Source organism: Acipenser ruthenus, chromosome 17 (genome assembly GCF_902713425.1).
Source record: "Acipenser ruthenus chromosome 17, fAciRut3.2 maternal haplotype, whole genome shotgun sequence".
NCBI lineage: Eukaryota > Metazoa > Chordata > Actinopteri > Acipenseriformes > Acipenseridae > Acipenser > Acipenser ruthenus.
Window position 1 is genome coordinate 3,228,361 of NC_081205.1, and position 21,905 is coordinate 3,250,265.

At 41.2% G+C, this 21,905-nt stretch overlaps 1 protein-coding gene across 5 annotated transcripts; it reads right to left on the bottom strand.

Annotated features, from left to right (window-relative positions):
- Positions 1-72: 72 nt before the first annotated feature.
- On the bottom strand, positions 73-21,905 carry LOC117423328 (cholesterol transporter ABCA5-like). Of its 5 annotated transcripts, none has more exons than XM_058989806.1 (40): positions 21,735-21,905; positions 21,402-21,468; positions 20,063-20,218; positions 18,980-19,184; positions 18,250-18,411; positions 17,562-17,659; positions 17,235-17,464; positions 16,677-16,818; positions 16,046-16,234; positions 15,612-15,759; positions 15,080-15,257; positions 14,831-14,889; positions 14,523-14,633; positions 13,951-14,126; positions 13,603-13,722; positions 13,199-13,337; positions 12,842-12,932; positions 12,502-12,641; positions 12,172-12,291; positions 11,779-11,974; positions 11,430-11,599; positions 10,772-10,899; positions 10,495-10,635; positions 10,196-10,309; positions 9,724-9,894; positions 9,268-9,381; positions 8,666-8,803; positions 8,471-8,542; positions 7,905-7,996; positions 7,276-7,396; positions 6,733-6,853; positions 6,466-6,557; positions 5,999-6,174; positions 5,753-5,828; positions 5,447-5,541; positions 5,088-5,207; positions 4,723-4,875; positions 4,053-4,132; positions 3,710-3,765; positions 73-3,547 (listed from the first exon to the last, which is right to left on the bottom strand). In XM_058989806.1, exons 3-40 carry the CDS (start codon positions 20,165-20,167, stop codon positions 3,407-3,409), a joined length of 4,980 nt encoding a protein of 1,659 aa, XP_058845789.1. In that variant the 5' UTR covers positions 20,168-20,218; positions 21,402-21,468; positions 21,735-21,905; the 3' UTR covers positions 73-3,406. The 5 variants fall into 5 exon arrangements, with proteins under 5 accessions (XP_058845789.1, XP_058845788.1, XP_058845785.1 ...); XM_058989805.1 differs by having other exon boundaries at positions 8,471-8,545; positions 10,495-10,632; positions 21,735-21,904; XM_058989802.1 differs by having other exon boundaries at positions 8,471-8,545; positions 21,735-21,904.

A 21,905-nucleotide genomic window follows, 5' to 3' on the forward strand; every position in this document is an offset into this window, starting at 1 on the left:
GAAATAGCTACTAAGAGGTAAGCCAAGAGTTGACACTGATTTTTCTGAAATGAAACAATATTAAAACAAAGGTCCAAGCAAACACAGCAGTATTTATTTGAAGGTGCACAGGGAATTTATTTCACAATTGACAGTGCTGTGATTCATTAATCGATCTGGAGTGAACCGTGATACGTACAAATCCACATCTCCTGGAACTACTAAAATCACCCAGATACATTTTTGAAAACAGTAATACAGTTAAAAGGAAAAAATAAAACATGAACACACAATAGTGTTTATCATACAGGCTATAGGTTACACCAAACAACAACTAAAACATGTGCATTGCAGGTACTGACATTTCAAACATGATACCACAGATTTCGTGAAACGCAAAAACAGAACTACAGTAGTTAAAACTTTTGAATGCACTCTGCCCTCTTTTAAAGGTTCTGTTAAAACAATGTCCTTAACGTACAAGTAACCTGACACTACCTACCTTGAAAGGCTCTTAGGACTAGATTTAAAACACTCACTTCTGTGAAGTTGTTGCACCTTTTTTTTTTTTTAATTCATGAAGGAGATGTACCCTTTCATGAACCCTATTGCACATGGGAGGAGGGTTAGGTTTTAGGTTCTATCAAACCAGGTCAGTTTCTAATGTCTTAGTAGTTTTAAAAGATTGCTGCAACCTTTGCTCTGGAGCAAGTAAGTCTGTCCCTCGTTTAATAACATGCATTCTAATTACAGTAAAAATCTAAAACACGGTTGTTGAATGTCCTGTACACTCCACTCTCATGTTTCATGGGGAAGTACTATACTATACAGTATGGCCTGTCTCCATGACACCAGGCCCTACTCACAAAGCTGTGAGGGATTTAAAGAATATTTTTTCAAAGTCTGTTTTTATTAATAAAATAAAATAAAAAATGTGATAATCAAATTGTTCTAGGTTTCTATTAAAGAAACCGACAATATCAAACTATTTTATTATTAAACAACTTGGAATAAACATTATTTGAATAACCCCTGATGTTAAGGCCTCTCTGTCTTCTAATATAAATTGTATTTATTTATTTATTTAATTTAATTGAAAACATCGATATAATGCTAATGCGATATATTAAAGCAATGAGGATGGAATGTAAACATACCACAAAAAACACTTCATTGCACCAATGGTTAACGGAATCAACTGAATATTGTAATCAAATGTCACATTACCAGACAATTCACCTCATAAACCACTTATTAAACAAACCTATCATGACCACAATCACTGTATCAGCTCTGTATTACGATATACAAAGGTTCACAAAGGCAGCAACTGTATAAGAATGGATTGGCTTTAAATTCTCCCCTCAGCATTACAAACGTGCAACACTTGTAGAGTGTTCAAAAATAAACACTGTGCAACAAGCAGGGTTCAAAGTTAATTAAAGCCCAGTTTCTTTATATTAAAAAAATAAAAAATCCTTAGCTTATTGATAATAGGACAGGCTTTCCTGTACAAAATAATCATTAAAAAGTAGAAATAAAAATTGTAATCTACACAAAAAATATTTAACCTTTTCTCCCTTTGTCCTTATACTGCAGTCACAATTATCCCCAGAAAAAAAACAAAAAAACACACCTCTCATTTATAAGCTCAATCCTCCTGGCTGAGCATAAAGAAGAAAAAGAGATGCATTGTAATGTAATTTTACAAAAGCATATTATAAATCAGGCTATCCATACTACAGTAATAGTTACATGCATTTAGTTAAATGATGACACACAATGCTGTTTCAATTAAAATCAAGTGCAAAACTGCAAAGTAAAAATATCTTTGCGGTCCGCAGTAGTTGTTTCTTTCCATTCAACAGAAATCAAGAATTGAAGGGACAGTTACAAATAGTGCAATTTCCTTTTTAAAACAAACACAAACATAGCAATGTTGGGTGTATAGGATACAGTACTTTCCACCCACCTTAGATACATATCAGAAACAAGCTGTAAGTAAAATATTCATTTTTTCACCCTTAACTCCAATAAAAGCTGGAATCTCTCCCGCTGGAACACATAGGATGGACTTGAACACCTGGGTTAAGATGGCAAACCAGTAAAAACATTCAGCTTGAGCAGGGGTCCAACTCCAGTGCAGACATACAACTAAAGGGATTAATGAACAGGCTTAAATCCCAAAATGTGTTATTACATAAATCCCCAATTATCCAGCTACAAGCTAAAGATCCATGCATAAAAACACATGGTCATAAAAGATTACCTTCTTTTACCAAACATTTGAGACAACCATAGTTAACAGCCCTGCATCGATGTATTCAAAATATTCTGTTTTACCACACGTTATTCTGAAAAAACTGAAAAGAAACGGCTGCATTGCTGTGAACGGAACGACTGAGGGACTCTGCAGAACAGTTTAACAAACGGTGATACTACTGCAACTATAGACTATGGATGTAGAGTAATGTAGAGGAATTGTGAAGACACTTCTAAAAAGGAGTTGCTCTGAATGAGAAGCTCCACCTCTGCCATGTGGATCAATCATCTTTGCAGGAGTCTGCTGTTTACAAACCGTGACTTTTGAGCCACACTACTGAGGAAGCAATATGATTTGTTATTACATGTGGACACAAGGGAAGACCTACCGTTGTGAACTGGGCCTCTCCCTCCCATTCCTCAATCATATATTTACACATTCATGGATTTATAATACTTTGACAATACCTCAAGCCTTACATTTATACATTCACAGGTGACTCTTACAAATGTAAAAGACTGACACTAGCTGGCTGAAGCAATTATTGAAACTGTATGAATACAAATTTCAGCATTTCAATCCACCACATATATATGCAACAACAAAGTATTTAGGCTGAAATCAATTCCCCTTTAAAATACTGTTGTCACCTAATGCAATTTTTCTTAATGCATGGTGTTGTCTCTTATTAATGATTTATCTGTAGCATCAGCAGTATTATCGCATCTTGCTGGATTTAACGCTGTCTGTGTCATTTTATATTGTGGCATGAAAATGATATATACTGTGTTTATTCTAGAATATAAAAGGGTAGCCCCTTTGAGCATGCATGCTCGTTTCAAAAGGCTGTCATTTCCTTAAAATTAATCCACTCACTCATATTGGCAGGCTGAGAGTGCATTCAATCAAGTGTATCTCCTTTAGGAAGTGGGCAGGGAGATATTTGAAGATCCACTCAAAACATAAAACCAAAAGACAACTCTTCAGAAGCTCGTTGTCCTGCATTATTTCCAATAACACGTCTGAGCGATGCCAGCAAACTGAACAGAGAGAATTCCGTACTGGAGATCTGAGAGTTGTCAGATTCAATACACAGAGAGAGTACAAGAGATCCAAGATCAATCAGATTCAGTAGAAAAGAGTTCAGTATTCCGGCTCCAGGGGTTAAAGCTGGTGGACAATGCTGTCCGAGTGGGGCGTCGACACCGGCTCGTCTTGCTGAAGTCTCTGCCATTGAAACGTTGTGCTCAGGGACCCAATCTCTTCCTCGTCATTCTCCTGCTCTTTAGCAAACTCCAAGAATACCTACCAGAAAACGTTAGGTGAATCGGCGGATTCCGTTAATTTGGAGAATTAAAAAAAAAAAAAAAAAAACAGTATTGAAGTGAATATAAAGTTCTGGAATTAAAAGGTGCAAATGTTTCTTTATTACTAAACATGAAATGCTAATAAAAAAAGAGAACATACCTGTTCCAGTGTAGCTTGAGAGAAGTTGTACTCCTCAAAATGGAAGGAATCTTTTGCTGTAAAACAAAACATGAAAAAAAATGTAGTATACCATTTTTTAATTATTCTTCTAAAGAACACAAGCCGTAAGTTTTGTCACATTGGAACAGATGTACTGAGCCTTTTGTTTGCACCTCTATTTAAAAAAGAAAATCACTCTTGAAATGCAGGCTTGCATCCAAAATATTTTGTACAGTACTAACTTCACAATAAACGTTTGTTTTTCCCCCCCCATCAGAAAGTGGCACAAACTTTTTACAGGAACAAACTCTTTGCTATGATGTATTTGTTGCTGGTAGCTTACCCTTTTCCAACTGTGAAAAGGACTGTGAGAGTGACTTCACATCTTCCATGGGGATCTTATACACCATCAGAGTGGCAAAGCTGAGAGGGAAGGGAGAGAGACGTTTAGTTTACTCTAAAACCTGTGTGTCATGCATTGTTATTAAACCAGGGCACCACAGTCGATATTCTTGTAATCACAGATCCTAGAGCGGAGGTGTCAAACACAAAGCCTGGATAGTTCCCAAGGGCAGTTATCTGTCCCTCCAAATAGCTACCACACTCTGGTTCCTGGGTGTGCTAAAATAAGTTGAAGGGATCTGAAGGTCCCTTAAATAGTGTTCCAAAAAAAATGTCTCCACACGATTTCAGGGATTGAAATAAGACTCCCACCGCATAGCAGTTTGATTCCTGGTTTTACTATGAGTTTAATAAGACACACCTGAGCGTGTTACCTATACATTGTGGTTAATCAAGCCTGTAGTAAAACCTGGAATGGGTTAAACTGCTACGCAACAGCAGTTTTATTTCTATCCCTGTATTTCTTATTTATTTTACTGACTCCTCCATAGCTTCACATTACCAGAGGAAACAGAAACCAATGGATCCTGTTGCAGTAAACTAAAAATAAACAGAACAGGGTTAAAAGCATCGGACAGTTATAAAAACACCCATTCTCTGCTGCACTGTACCTCTCTTGCCGCACTGCATGAGGGAAGATTCTCAGGATCTCCTTGTGAAGGGGATCCACCTGCTGCAGCCCTGTCATCTCCTCCCGCAGCTTCACCTCCAGGCTGTACCCACGGCCGTACTTTCCCTTCAGGTGCTGGATAGAGCCGATACACCTGCAGCAACACATTTTTGTTTTGTTTTTTTTTTACTTTTGTGCCACTGCTTGTCCTAATTCATCAACTGCAGCAGCAGGCAAATTGATACATCTGGATTTCTTTTTTTTTTGGAGACAAAAAAGCCCCACCCCAATCCTAACATGATCCTCTCTGTTTTATACTGCAACCACCCTCTGCCACACCTAAACACAGCTGCCCCCTGCCCTTACCGCAACTGCCCTGACACCATGATGGCGACTCGGTCACACACAGCCTCCGCCTCCTCCATGTAGTGGGTGGTGAGTATCGCCCCCCGCTGGCGGTTCTTGAATGCTGCACGGATAGCTCTCCTATGACCGGAAAGAATAAGCAAGGGATAGATTAGAAAAACAGACGATTACCAATGGAACTTCTGCGTTTAATGGTAGATGTGCCGTTTCAGAGTGAGATATAAAACATGCTGTATGGTAAAGTAGCTCTGATAAGCTAAATATATTTTCTTAACCTACTCAGAAACATTGCTTATCTTTGTATGAAGTGTCTCTCAGTTTACCAGTGTGGAACACTGTTTCATGTAAATAATGCTCACCACATCCTCTGCTTGGCTTTGGGGTCCATTCCTGTTGAAGGTTCATCCAGAAGCACAATCTGGGGGTTACCCAGCATGCTCAAGGCAAAACAGAGCTGAAACAAAGAGATACAAAGCAAAATTCCCACAAATTCCAGAAACAACAATGTACTGTACTGTATGAAGCACCAAGGTTAGAGCTGAGGGATGGGGAGGCAGTGTGCAGTATTCGCTAACGGGGAAGCAGGATCTCTAAACAGTGAGAGACGAGAACATAAAGGAGGAGGAGATTCTGGGTTTCTCTTTGGATATAACTAGAGCTTGTACCTTTCTCTTAATTCCTGCCGAAAGATTCTTGGCTTTCTTTTTAAGGTGTTCCTTCAACTCCAGTGCATTCACAACACTGTAAAGAGAACAGAAATATTACTACAACATATAAGTTAAAATAGATTTCATAGAAGCACAGGAAATAAATAAAATCAAATGGATTTCGCATTGCAGACTGTCAATAACGTTCAATGAAGTCTTCTTTATCAGAGCAGTAATGCAGAGGGTTGGGCTGTGCTGCGTTACCGTTTGATGATGCCGGCGACCTCATTCTGGCCGAGCCCCTTGATGGAGGCGTAGATCTCCAGGTGCTCCTGCAGGGTGATCTTGGGCCACAGCGGGTTCACCTGTGGACAGTAGCCAATGTACTCCAGGGTGCTGTCCACCTGCCGGAACTCGGTGCAGTAATCACCCATCAGCACCTGTCAAACAAGTCGGGGTGTCAGAGGCAGGGCCGGGGAACAGCATGCACTGCAGGGTGGAGTGGGTAAGAGGAGGGTCTGTGTGTTGTCTATACCCGACATGTCAAGGGGACCAGGTGGAAGAATTTAAATGTACAAAGTACCTCGATATCAGTGAGGTGTATGGGTGCGGACACATTCTCCCTAGAAACAATTCAGACTGTTGGAAGTTATGGAGATTTTTGGCTGCACTTTTAGATTGCAGGGGAAACAGCCTTCTATACAAACAGTTTGATAACTGATTTTGATTACCTGTCCTGCCGTGGGCTCCGTTTCTCCAGCCAGCATGTACATGGTAGTGGTCTTCCCTGCTCCGTTTGGACCCAGCAGTCCCAGCACTTCACCTGGAGGCAAAGCAACCACTTGTTAGCACCAAGAGGCAAAAGCACACTAAATGTACCCCTTTATTTATTTACTTATATATTACAGTACCATTAAAAACACAATTACTTTAAGATTACCTTAACTGGCATACATAGGCATGACTTTACAGCTTGTTTAACCTGCAGCAGCACTGACCTTTGCGAACGCAGAGGGAGATGTTTCTTGTTGCCACTTTCTTCTTCTTGGTGTTCAAGATGAAACCGTCATGACGGGTGCTGTACTCCTTCCTCAGGCTGCTCACCACCACCACTGGCTTCTACGGGAGACAAAGAGCCGTAGAGCCACAGAGCCAGTTATTCTTCCATTCCTGTTATTCACCTCGCCCCTGGAAACCTGCTCGCCACAATGTTAATATGTGATTGGCGTGATACGATCACAGACCGTTTTAACTGTGGTATGAAGTCATCCTAAACTAAAAGGGAAACATTGAAAGGTTTCAGTGAGAATTCTGAGTCAAGGACTTTGGACTTATATATAAACGACATCTTCAAGCACGTAGTTACAGCCTAGAGAGAGAGAGAAATAAATAAATAAATAAATAAATAAATAAATAATCAGATATAAAAATTCAAATATAAAATAAAATTTGGGACATAATTTTTAACATATGCCCATCACCAACACACACACACACACACACACACAGAGGAAATTATGACACACTACACCAGGCCCCACCTCTTCGCAGCTCTGACAGCTCAGTGCTTCCTTGACCCTTGCCCTCTCTGCTTGGACATCCTCGTCCTCATTCTCTGACTCTTCAGGGTTCCTCTGTACTTTCGTCTTCCCAGAGGAGATCCTAAAAACAGAACAAAACACCCATCCTGTCCAGTAAACACAGGCAATAGGGTCCCTGCAGTCATTGACACTGCCCATCGTCTCTGTAATTCGCTTTGGATAAAAGCTAAATGACTATGTTTTTTTATTATTATTATTATTATTATTATTATTATTATTATTTGTTTATTTAGCAGACGCCTTTATCCAAGGCAACTTACAGAGACTAGGGTGTGTGAACTATGCATCAGCTGCAGAGTCACTTACAATTACGCCTCACCCGAAAGACGGAGCACAAGGAGGTTAAGTGACTTGCTCAGGGTCACACAGTGAGTCAGTGGCTGAGGTGGGGTTTGAACCGGGGACCTCCAGGTTACAAGCCCTTTTCTTTAACCACTGGACCACACAGCCTCCTGACACACATGGCATTAGTTTAACTCGGGTCTGGGCACTAAGAACACCGCTATGAATGGATACTGGCAATAACAGAGCCTTTCAGCAGCTTTACTGGAGTTGGGTTCAGCGCTCACCTGCACAGCGGATCATTCTTCATGGTCTTGCCTCCGTATCTGATCTCCAGCCAACGCAGCAAGAAGAGAAGAAAGATGCACTGCAGGTAGGGCTGCGGAGAGGAGATACAACATTTTCTGAATTTGCATGATAGAAAACGGATACAACTGGGGTTGCCACTGCAATAGAGTCAACTTGCCTGTCTTGAATCTGCTCTTTATACTGTATGCAAATTATTTTAACTATTTAGGGATACTAAAATATTTAGTAAGCAAACAGCATACAATACCACATCTCCCGCCACAATTTTTTATATCACGTCGGTGGCTAAATTATTAAAAAACTGTAAGTAACAACCCACATTGTTTTTTAAATAGTGACAACCTTCCAGTCCCACATTTCAAACCAAATTGAAAGCATGAAACAGATATAGTTTAATGCAAGCACTGTCTTATACAGTACTTTGATGACACAGTCCACCCTGACATTTTAAAGGAATCACAGAGAGCAAGGCAGTGAGAGAGAGAGCGAGAGAGAGGAGAGGAAAGAAAGAAAGGAGAAGAAAGTTCTGGAGCGGCTTTCTCACCGATACAATGGTTACCAGCATGTTTCTACTCAGCGTTCCAGTGTCTTCATAAATGCTCATGTCAGTGAAAGTCTTCTAGGGACAGAGGACAACCAGGCATGATTAAGAAATCCATAATGTATATACAACAAAAAAGAAACTGTAATCATACATACGTTCCAGGTGGACGGTGTGGTTTTAGAGGCTACAGCATACCTTGGTAATGCAGTTGAGACAGCCCATGAGCGGGTACAGTGGGTTGAAGAAGCACAAAGAGTTGTGCAGAATTGTGGCTATGACCTGGTTTTCATTCACATAGGTCAGTTGAACCAAGAATGCAGATACCACACAGACCTGAAGGACAAAAAGGCAACAAGTAGACAAGTGTTCTGGATTATTTCCTTTATCATTGTTCAGTGTAGGTACTGTATCTGTTTCTTCTCATTTTGAGAAGGTCTTGCGATGCAATAGGTACAGTATCCATAACTTTAAAAAAAAAAAAAGTTAACTCACCCAAGAACATACAGTACATGTCGTCATCTTTGACTTGTAGGAATGCAAATCCTTGAAATCTCTACAACCAAAAATTACCAGCGGCTAACATTTTGATCCAAAGGTCCAATTGCGCTGAAACATTTTTTTTGCCATGATTTGATTTGCATTCCTGCAGACCCGCAACGGTGTCATTTATATTTTAGAAACAAAACTGGGATATTCGACATATAATGACCTGAATTAAACAAGCTTTTCAGATCCTCTCGGGAGAATGTTCCTGGTTGCTGGTTCGACCCACAGAACCTCCACTGAGTTCTACTCACCAGCATGGAGACGACAGAGAGGAAATCCCGATTGTTCTGGACGCGAGTGAACATGAAGGACACCACGTAGGTGAAGAGGATCATCGCTGGACCGTAGCCTATCAGACAAGGGATCTAAATACACAAGGAACAAAAACATTTTCTAGTTTCGATAAACACTCACCTCTTAAACAAGGCATGATCTAAAATATTTAAAAATATCGGGAGCCAAAAATGTGTAATATTTTATGAAACGGGGAGAGAAACAAAGAACAGGGTATGGGGTGAAAACGTAGGAGAATCAGAAGAACTAATAGCTTTTTTTTCCCCCCCTCTTAGCTGCTTGAATAATTTTGAAGCAGCTTAGCAATTAAATACACATTCCAAGTTATATTTTTGAACATTTAGACAAACTGTGCAAAATTGTTAATGTAATTAACAGCGTTCCCTGGTCAGTGACAGCAGTGACCAACTCACCACCGATGTGTATGCGCCGGCGTGCAACAGCTCCTCCGAGTGGAAGGCGAAGAGAGTGCTGGTCATGGCGATCAAGATGAGGTAGTAGAAGGGGATGTCGACAGCAGCCTGACCGCACCAGTATGCAGAGGGGACCAAGCCTGAGATTCGCAGCTGGGATCGGCACTTTATCTTCAGAGAAAGAGAAAGGGAGGTTGCTGGAAGGAACTGGTAAGGAGGGATACAGATGATGATGCTCCCCTATGGGATTAACTTACCATTGTATAGTCTTTTAAACCATTCCAGGTTTTAATGTGAACAAGACCAGACACAGTATGCTGCACACACACTACGCCTCCTAAACAAAGTTGTGGGACTAATTCAGAATGACAGTCTCTGTGTGAATTCACCTGTGCCAATTCTTGACAGAGGAAATCACTTAGAGAAGAATGACTCCTACGAGATGCCCTGTGCATGTGCATGGTGCTCTTACCTCGCGGTCCCGTGTGTGTTCCATGGCAAAGTAGGCTGGCATTCCTGCTGCCAGCATTCCCAGCAGAACTGCTTCAATATAGATCAGGGCGCTCGATAGAGCCTCAGGAATTTTCTAGGAAAAAAATAAATAGTTGTGCAAAAGAATGTACTTAACAACTTTCGGGACAATCTGGCAAGCAGATCTCTGGATATATGAAAAACTGTACTGTGTGACGTACATCCATATCCAAAATTAGGACTGTGCTTCTAAGCATTTCGACTCCTATTCCCAGTAACAATCCCAGGTTGTTGACTCACAAATTCAAAGGGTTTGCTCCATGTCTCGATGCGACCGGTTCCATTGAGGCTGTGCAGCAGGGCGTTGCTCAGGATATTCAGCAGCATAGGAAGGGAGTGTACCTTGGTACTGTTAAACACAGCTGTGTACTCGTAGTGCTGCTAGAAATACACACAGACAAGGTCATAAACCCCACTACTAGGCAGTCATTTCAATTACATACAGCATAGACATTGTAATATATGTTTAAAAAAAAAAAAAAAAAAAAAAAAAAAAAAGGGGATCTGGATATTTTACCTTATTGGAACCTGAAATGTTAAAGGCGGCACTATGTGGGGCAGTTGCCATGAAATCATTTCCTTTCTGCAATTCCACCTTAATATCCTGCGATTCCAGATTTTGGATGAAGTCGTCAATACTCGAGTCTGTCAAGAGAAACATAACAGTACTTTTATAGCAACAATCCACCATAAAAGAGCAAATAAAATCAATTCTAATCTCTACACTGGCATTGACTGAAAGCCACTGCAGCAGCAGGTGTTCTGCTAAAGGATTTATGGGTTTGAATGTCATTTGGCGCTGTCTAGTCTAGTAGAATAGAATGTATAGTGTGTAGAGCATATGGACTTGAAATGTTATAGAATCACATGCTATTTCTGAATGGGCAGCAGTGTGGAGCAGTGGTTAGGGCTCTGGACTCCTGACTGGAGGGTCGTGGGTTCAATCCCAGGTGGGGGTCACTGCTGCTGTACCCTTGAGCAAGGTACTTTACCTAGATTGCTCCAATAAAAACCCAACTGTATAAATGGGTAACTGTATGTAAAAATAATGTGATATCTTGTAACAATTGTAAGTCGCCCTGGATAAGGGCGTCTGCTAAGAAATAAATAATAATAAATAATAATAATAATAATAATAATAATAATAATAATAATAATTAAACAATGCCTCTCACCGGTGGCATTGTGCAGCAGCAGGCTGCTAGCGTACTTGGAAAGCGGCTGTTTGCTGCTGAGGAGGTATAGGTCTGGGGAGAGCCGACGGGTCGTGGCGTTGATTCGAATATTGCCACTGATCAGGGACAGAGCCAGCACTGAGGCCAGGAAGATGACGAACAGAGCCAGACTGGAGAGGGGAGAGATCGGGGCAGAGGGGCCAGTCAGTTCACACACAGTAGGACACAATTGTACAAAGCAAGGATCGGAAAAAGTAAATCAGGACACACACATACATACACACACACACACAAAGTAAATCAGGACACACATACACACACACACACACACATGTACTCTGGCACACACATGATGGGCTTCCTCTCCCTCTGCAGGTTGAGCAGGTGCAGTCTGGCTATGGTGCGGAACTGCTGCCTCCACAGAGCGTGTCCAGAGAAGCCCTCAGACTTGCTGTCAGAGAAGACGAGGAGCTGCTGGTCAGTGTCGTCCAGAGAAGAGGCGTCCCCTTCCTCCTCCACCTGCTCTTGGTTAAACACGCTGTAATCTGGGACATAGACAAGAGGACAGGGTGAATGAAGCCTTAACATGAGGGCAGAGAGCAACAAAGGGGGGGGTGGTGCTTACAGGGGGGACTTACAGAAAGAAATTACAAATTGAAGGTAGACAGATATAAGGAACCTGGGGTTTCATCAAGATGCAGTTTACACAGAGACACACTATCAGACAGGTAGATTTTTTTACCTGCTTGATCGACCTCAGCCTCAGCCTCTAGCTTCAGGAAAACATCTTCCAGTGTTGTCATGGAAACACCGTAGTTCTCTATTCCGAGATCAGGCCGGCTGTCCAGCTCTGAGAACAGGCCTGGTGAAGGAAAGAGGAGTCGAAAATTAAGCACGGGAGTTATGGAGGACTTCTCTTTGACAGAATAATGTATGATTGACAGTTATGGAAGGATTACTTTCATCAAGGCTGTCACTATCCCCCCCGTATCCACGTTGTATATTTTAACTACCTGCCCAACATTTTTGGTTCTTTGACAGTAAAGGATACTGTACCCAATACTTAATATACCTGAAAACGTGTCCATGTTTTCAAAAGGAAGAGTGTATGTCAGTTCCGCCTCCTGTTGCCGTGACAACTGTGCCTTAGAGATGTGCTGTTTGATCAATGAGGTCATGTGGTCTGTGTCACATGACTCAGTCACTGACATTCTGAGAAAGAAAACATTATTTACTAATGGTAATAATACAGCAAGGCACAGCTGTGGATGCCAAGGTGAAGGATCAAAAAGTAACTTGCTACAACATGTGGAGTTGCAGTCAACAGACCAACAGATTACACATCTATCCCCTCAGCAGTCTGTTAATGGAAAACACAGTGCCTGTACTGAAAAGCAACTGGAAGGAGTTACCGGAGGTGGTAGCCGACCCCGCATTTAGTTTTGAGATAGAGAGAGGAGCCAATACACCGGAGGAGTCCATGGGAGAGCACAGCTTTCCGATCTAAAGGAATATAAAACAGAGAGTAGGTGAGAGGATTGTTTTATATTATTATGTCCTATGCATCCCCACCAGGGGGATACGATACAGCGCGATTACTATTGCTGAGAAAGTGTTTGACTCTTTACGGTGTTTACAGTCCTTTTATACGTCCATTAATACAAACAACTGTCCCATGTCTCCTGGAGCAGGTTGGCAATAAGTGGTTCTTCTGTATTTACTGCCATGTGTTTGTGTCAAAGTGAGAAGGCAGCCGGGCTCTACTGTACCTGCCAGGATGTCAGCCTCGTCCATGTAGTGGGTGGAGAGTACAGTGACATGATCCGACCGACGGCTCTTCAGCAGAGACCACACCTGGTGCCGGGAGCAGGGGTCCATTCCTGCCGTGGGCTCGTCCAGGAGAAGAATCTACAAAAAAGGAGATTGGTCTTATTGATCGAAACCTCTGCACGTCTTACTAACGCCACCTTGAACCTTGTAAACGTGCTCTATCTATCTATCTATCTATCTATCTATGAACTTTTTCCACTGTAGTGGGTAAAAAAGGACAGAAAACACCAACAGGATTGATATGAAGAGCAGCAGTATTAAGACTTGCCACTGTTTAGAGTGTGGAGGGTTGTACAGAAACAGAGCAGGTGTGGGAGTGGAGGAAGGAGAATGCATTTCCCACCTTGGGGTCCCCCAGGATGGCAATGCCCACAGACAGCTTCCTCTTCTGGCCGCCGCTCAGGTTCTTGGCCTGGGCGTCCATGATCTTCTCCAGATCTAAGTCCTTCAACACTTTGGCTACCTGAGATGAGTAACAGGAACACACAGTTCAATATTTCACTTCAGCTACATCACAATCCCATCCTTACTCAATGCAGGTTCCCTTCCTAAATCCTTAACCAATACAGGCTAGCTTTAGTCCAGGTAGGAAGTGGTGTTGGTGGCATGTGGGGTCACCATCATGACTGCTACATCTGGTAAAACCACTCTTACACCTGTGTGTGTGTGTGTTGGCAGGTTGCCCCCTCACCTCTCTGTTGATGTCGCCAGGGGGGATGCCCTTGATGGCAGCAAAGATCCTCAGGTGCTCCTCCACAGTCAGAACCTCGAACATGATGTTGAACTGCGGGCAGATTCCCATCAGCCTCCGCATCTCCAGCCCCTCTGCCATCTCAGACACTGGGGAGCCATAGATCATGGCAGAGCCTGTCGAGAGAGGACTTTAGAACCACCCAATATGCACTGTATACAGGAGACTGTACTTAAACAATTGCTGACTGTATTAGCTCAATACTGCCAGCAATCCGTCTCAAGATGTTCTCCGCTTGTTAGCTTTATTGCTCCGTTATAAATGTTTTAGAAGAAAATCTATTCTGTTGCAAATCATTAGTATCTACTTCTGCTCATCCAGAATCCACAGTAAAACTTTTAATTAATGTATTATTATTTTTTTTTTTTTTTTTTTTACTGTACAGTACTCAGCCATAAAGTTTTAAACCAATTCATTATGTGTATTTATGAACACATTTTACAAAGACTACCTTTAAAAAAAGTGTTCTAATGCTGCAATTTAACAGGAATGCTTGGCTGTGTGTTGCTTACCTTCAGTGGGAGGGCAGATCCCGCACAGAATATTCATCAGCGTGGACTTCCCTGCTCCGCTGTGCCCCAGCAAGGCTGTGATCTGTCCCTCATAGATGTCAAACGTCAAACCTACTCAGAGAAGTGAGATCAGACATTCACCACAGTATACTTTGTCACAGTGCCTGTAAGCTTGTAAAATTGCAACCAAGTAAACTGCGTTTTTGTTTGTGTGTTCCTGGCCTTTTCTATTCACTCAATATTAAACAAATTGCAAACACAGCAGGACACCAGACGAGGTGTGAGAAGGATAAATAACACCCTCATACCTCTAAGTGCCTCAACAGAACTGTCCTTCTCCTTATAAACTTTATGAATATTGTTAATTCTGAAAAACAAACAAACAAAAAAAAAGAGATTTATTCAACAATTCCCTACCCACTTAATCACGTTTTCTTTACTCCACCAATGTACACTTGTTTCCACTTCGCTAGTATCTTATGTATAAGGAGTTAAGTACTATAAGTAAAATAAGAAGCAATCTCAAAACAATCAGGGGATTTCCGGTACATCTTTACCTGATGGCTTCCTTCCCCTGGAACTCTGAAGACACGGGCTCGACTGACTCGCTGGACGGAGGGACGCCGTTTACTTCACTATCAAACCGCGAACTGACCTCTTTATAGTGCTTCATGTGTCTGGACCAATAGGACGGCTTCAGAAAGTAGAGGATGGACCGGCGTATTCCATATTCCCCTGTGAGCAGGGAAACAAACGCAGTAAGAGACTGAAAACACCCATACCAGGGACCTTGAATTAGCACTGCAGCACTAACCACTGAGCTACTTGAACCCACTATATTCTCTGCTACTAAGCAAGGGGATCTGAAAAACAAGGTGGGCACAGGGTGTAAATAACTGTTGCTTGACTATTGGGAGAAAAAGCACGTAACCTACTGTCTGAGTCATCTTCTAGACACCCCACTAAGCAACTTTATCTCAGTACAGTCCAGTACCATGCAGGTATGTCTGTTTAAAGAAGGTGATATTGTGGTAAATGCATGTCCCAGGCTGAGTAGAATAGAGAGGTGCCCTAAAGCCCCACACGTACTTGGCAAGACCTGGTCCAGGTAGACTGCTAGCAGGAGGTAAAGGAAGCTATCAAGCACCAGCATGACAAGGGGCACAAAAAGGGGGTGGGGGCCATTGGACAGAGTGGAGAAGACTGCTCCATCTCCCTGAGCTTCCAGGTACACCACCTAAAAAATACAAAGTGGTTTATGAACCAGGCAGTCTTAATCTAAAGCTACTTGCATTTTTTTCTTGTTCTAAAATCTAAAGCTATTCCCATATTATGTTATTTTTCTAGAGAAATAATAAACAAACATTAATTTGCTACAAAAAAGTACATTCCATTTTTATAAATAGCATGCAATCCCAGACCTGAAGACAGGGTGTTAGCGGCACACCTTTACAGGCATTAATACATTGATCCTGTCTTGTGTAGAAAGCTCATCAGCCCCAGCCCTCCTAGTCACATCTTACCTGTGCAATGCCGATGGAGAAGGCACTGGGAGACAGCAGGCACAGCACCCAGACCAGCGGTTGAGGGAAATCCTTCATCAGGACAGTGAAGAGAGACAGGCAACCGAACACTACTGTCAGCATGGAGCCCACAGTGCTGGCGAACTTGGGTTTCTTGAAGAGGGGTGTAAGCATGAAGGAAAAGAAGATCTGGGAAAGCAAGCAGGAAAACAGACCTTTATATTTAATATAGCAAATATTATAGGAAAAATCGGTTCACACAGCACCCTTGACTATACATGTTATTTTTAGAATGTATAGAGGAATATGAATAATTAAAGCAGAACAGCTTATCCTAATGTGATACCATTACCATGCAATACAAGCTATGCAAGTTTCTAAAATGAAAAAAAAAAAGATTGGTGTACGCTGAAGCCATTAAACTTCTCATCTGTATTTCTCATTTTATAAGAAGCAAAAGGTTTGTGTATCGCAATAGTACTGGCAATGGTCTTTCTGTTACCAGAATGATCCCTTTTTTGACTGTATTTCTGGTATTATGCCATACCATATCACTCTTATACATGCTGTATTTATCTCATCACCCAACTCATCCCTCAGTATCTCCCTTCCACTGTTGCAAGGTACTCACTGTGGATATCCCGTACAGAAAAATGAGCAGAAAGATCACAAAGAAGCTGCTTCTGGGAAAGAGGGAGGTGCATGTGGAGATGATTGCCATGAGGACTGACATGGTGGAGACCAGGGCAGCATACAGCAAGCCCCAGGACAGCCTGCAGCAAGGAACAATAGCACAGAACACAGCATTAACAAGGGGCTCAGTTTCACATTACATGCTTAAATATTTCAAATCAAACCATAGTAAAGCACAGGTAAGCATTGTAAAAGAATAGGGCGATATGGTAAAGCATATTAAGAAACATGGTAAAGCAGAGTAAGCTACGGTAAATGCATAGTATAACCATGGAAAAAGCATGATAAAACTGCAAACATACCGTGGCACATTTATGGGGGTAAAAACATAATTTAAGATGTATTACAACCTGAATTTAAATTGTTAATTTTTAACCGCTAATCTAGAATTGAAAATGTAATTATCGTCTAACCCTACTATATACTAACATGGCGGAAACAGATTCATTCTTCAGGGCTCCTCTGTCCCAGCTCAGTAGTAAAACTGCCAGCTCACCAGAACGCAGAGTCGTGCAGCCCCATCATGGCCATGGCATCCTTCAGGCGACACTCCTTCTCCGCCGCCACGTTGACGATGAGGAAGGACACGAAGGGCGTGAATGCCAGGACCAGGTAGATGGAGATGAGCGCGTGAGGGAACTTCTGGACCTCCACTGACCCGGGCTGGCCCATCATCACAACCCGTAGTCCTTCCATCTCCCTCCAGACCGCCCGCTGGGTCTGCACCTGCCAAGGGAAACAGAGTTCCAATTCAAAACTCTGTGTCGGGGAAGAAAAAAATGTAACTGAGGCTAACTGACCCCAGCAGTGTAAGGTTACCGACCTCTATGATGGCTGCATCAATGTATGACTGGAGTTTGGTGAATCCTGAGTACCAGTAGTTTGCAGCCTTGCACGATTTACTGTCTGTAAAGCAGCTGGCTGCGAGAGGAATGAAAGAGATTAGCACATTATGCACTGTAATTTCAGCGAGGGTCTTTACCACACCTCTTTCTCTATGCCGCATAAGTAGCGTGGACCGTTAGCTCCTAGTCCATTGTCTCATCTGAGAGCTTTTCAGCACAGATCAATACATAGGATTAAAGAGTGGCATCACATGGTTGTTCTTTGCAAGGATTTATTATTATTATTATTATTATTTTATTTCTTAGCAGACACCCTTATCCAGGGCGACTTACAATTGTTACAAGATATTTTTACATACAATTACATTATTTTTTTTACACACAATTACCCATTTATACAGTTGGGTTTTTACTGGAGGTAAAGTACCTTGCTCAAGGGTACAGCAGCAGTGTTCCCCACAAGGAATTGAACCCACGACCCTCCAATCAGGAGTCCAGAGCCCTAACCACTACTCCACACTGCTGCCTTATGTTTCCTGATCATAATTACCATCATAGAGATTCCAGAGAGAAGAGAAACAGTTCAGCAGGTGTATCTCACTAAGCACTAGAGCATTCACTGCGCCCCACCCCCACAGAAAGTAATACATTGTTAGTCGAAGTTACCGATTGAGTCTGTGTAGTCGCTGGGCAGTGGCACAGAATTGTAGGGAAAGCGCAGCTGGTAGCTTAACGAGTTCTGGAACACCACACCCACCCAGGATGACTGATCGTGCAGGCTGGCATTCTCCAAGGCCTTCTCGCTGTGGAACATCTCCACCTCAATCCCTGCGAAACCAACACACACTTCAGAAAGAATCTTAAAACAATTGCACATGGGCTGTAAGGCTTTTGATACCTGGTAAAGCAATTGAGAATTAAATTATTGTTAATGATGATCTCAACAAAAAATGTATCATCTAAGATTACATTCAATTAAAAGTAACTTGTGTATTGTACAAAATGACTTATTTTCTACTCAGAGGATAGCAATAAGACTCTCTTTCGTGATGACTGATCATCCATCTTCTGTGTGAATATGCATTCTGTATACGTGATTTTTACTTATTGTCCTAGCATAGAATCAGTTCAAGTCGCAAGGGTTGTGGAGTATAACAGTCGTCCAGCATTACTTTTATATAGAGAGAGTGAATACATCAATGACGATTACTTATTTCTCTCCAGTCTAAAAAAACATTGCTCTTCACTGTTGCAGAGAGTCTTCAGATGCAATCTTTTACACTGGCAAATGCCGATAAAACCTACAAGTTTTCTGATCAGAGACTGAAAGTGGAATGGGCAGTATGTTCTACGACAGGGAGACAAGGAGTGTCCATAGGGTTTGAGACACACCCACCTTCGTTAGTTAAATGTTCCGCCACCTTGTCCATAATGCGATTGGTAACGGTATTGTTGGGCGTGTATCCCAGGTATTTTGGCTCCGAGTCGTAGCTGTATTGGCGCTCCAGCTCCACGGTGGAGATGCCATGGTAATAGACGTGGGGGTGCAGTGTGCTGATGAGAATCAGGAGCCCCAGCAACAGCAAGGGCAGGATCAGCTCCTGTAAAGAGAAAGAAATAATAAGTTATTAAGCATTTACCTAACAGAATTATACATTGCACTGGAGCCAATCAATGAATGTAAATGTCTGTTTGCTTTCAAATTGATCATGAAAAAAAAGCAGCTTTAATAAAAACAACCTGAATAACATCCACTTATCTAGTTCATTACTTATAATCTATATCATTGAGATTTGAAAACACTTTAAACATTTCCCTGAGGACAGAAAAGATTAAATGATGAAAGAACCCTATTAACAATGCATGACATGGTAATAAAAACCCTTCAATTCCAAAGTCTCTATAAATAGGAGCAAGGTACCCTTTGTAAACAACAAACCAATTCCTTAGACCGATGGCAAAGAGGTGGTAAAACCATTAATATGGTGGTGGGGGGCTATACAGTTGCAAATCATTAAGGCATTGAGCTGGTATCTTATCTAAAGAACCAAGCAGAGACAACATGTGTACATATAATGCTTAAACTAGCAAATTGACTTGCTCTGGGTTCTGGTGAACTAACCTGGAAAATTGCTAGATCGTTCTTTTAGGTTTAATATACAACACTGTTTTAACACAATACGTTGCCTGGTTCAGCTGAGGGGTCAAGGGGCCAAATTCAAAGATGTGGAGGGCCAACCCAGATGTAATATCGATTAAGATTTCTTCAAATCTATGAACAAATAAATCTAATTTGTAGTAAAAGAAACCATAATTATAGCATTTGTCCTCCAGGTGGCACTGCATGCTATGGAAAAATCCAGGTCTGAAATGTCTTATTCAATGAGTTTAAAAAAAGGAAACCTACTTACACATTTCTTTAAGTGAAATAAATGAATATTCATTTTTCTCAATTGTCAGCGTTTCTAAAGTGACTTACCTGCAGACTCTGCTGTTTGGTCCTCCATTTAATAAGCAGGTTTTTGTATAGCAGGCCTTTAGTTTGCTGCCAGACCCCGGCATCTCTCCCTTTTACCGGTAACATTCTTCAAGCATTCTCCCTTTTCCCAATCCAGCAAAAACACAACGCAGACAACTAATTCAGAGAAAGAGCGAGAGGGTAGATTTAAGAGCATGATGGGATGTGATCAATGGGATGTCTTGGGCTTGACAGCTCCAGGCTTTCCTCTGTAGCTTAGTTACAACATAAAGCACCAAGACCATATCACTCTGTAGCCATCATCCTACTCAGCACGTTTCATGTTTAGCCTTTTACCTCTATAATACAATGAACATGGAAGAATTCCTTTAGCCTCCTATCGAGGAAAATCATTTTCACAAACAAAGCGAATTTTATATAACAGTTAATTTGATGGATTTACAGTTCTTTATTATTATTATTATTATTATTATTATTATTATTATTATTTGTTTATTTAGCAGACGCCTTTATCCAAGGCAATTTACAGGGACTAGGGTGTGTGAACTATGCATCAGCTGCAGAGTCTCTTACAATTACGTCCCACCCGAAAGACGGAGCACAAGGAGGTTAAGTGACTTGCTCAGGGTCACACAATGAATCAGTGGCTGAGGTGGGATTTGAACCGGGGACCTCCTGGTTCCAAGCCCTTTTCTTTAACCACTGGACCACACAGCCTCCTATATATATTTTCTTCTCATGACTGATGATAATGCTCACTGGCGATTTATGTTGTACAGTCCTGTGTTTTAAATAGAAACAAATGGAACACATCTGAACTGTGCGATTGATTCATTTGTATACAAATAACGCTATACAGGACCTCTCGTCTTTATAAATGACTGACCATATGCGGTTATACTGTTGCTGGACCATGTTTAATTTTTACATCAAAAAGTCACCGCTTTCACAATTCTGGTAATGGCAAGCCAGAGGTACTGTCATACTTGCGATAATCCTAATAGTGTACATTTACAATGGACCGAATTGACAACAGAATACATACGCCATCGATGTATGCTGCAACACATTAATCTGAATTTTTCATTGGATTGTTATAGCCGGATCGGCAACATTCGTTATCCTTTACATTGATTGTCATGGTACGCAAAGAAACGTCGTACATTTGTCAAGCAGCAGAATAATAATAATAATAATAATAATAATAATAATAATAATTAACATATAATTTATAAATAACAGCCTAGAACTTAGGTTGATACCGATAAATGGCAGCAAAATACGATACTCTAGTTACAACACAAGTTGTACGACAAAACAAATACCATCATAAACTTACACTCTAGAATAAATCTTCTGACAGCTGGCAGGTAGAAATTTGTATCCAATACTTATTTTTCTTTCAACTAAAAAAAAAAAAATGATAACAATAATAAGAAAATAATTTTAAAATAAATATTTACATACCGGTAACAATTATGTATATCAACAGTGTGTTATATTTTCAACGAAACACCTTTTAACTTCAAAATACTCTCAAGTGTAAAACTTTCTATAACAAATTAAACGTCGACTACAGCTACCATTTGCAACTGAATAAATAAATAATGTAAAGCTACGTTTCCCTGAAAGGAGCAAATACATTTATTTACACAGAGATAACAGCGCTCACCATATTAATAAATAAAGGCTGCGCTTTAAATAATATATGCTCGTAACTCAACCAGCAACATATCCTCGTACTTTAGAATTTGTACATAAACAGACGAACGCCAACTGAACTAATCCGAGCTTCCTGCGAGCATTTCCGTTTCTGGCATTGACTGCTTGAGCCAGAACAGTT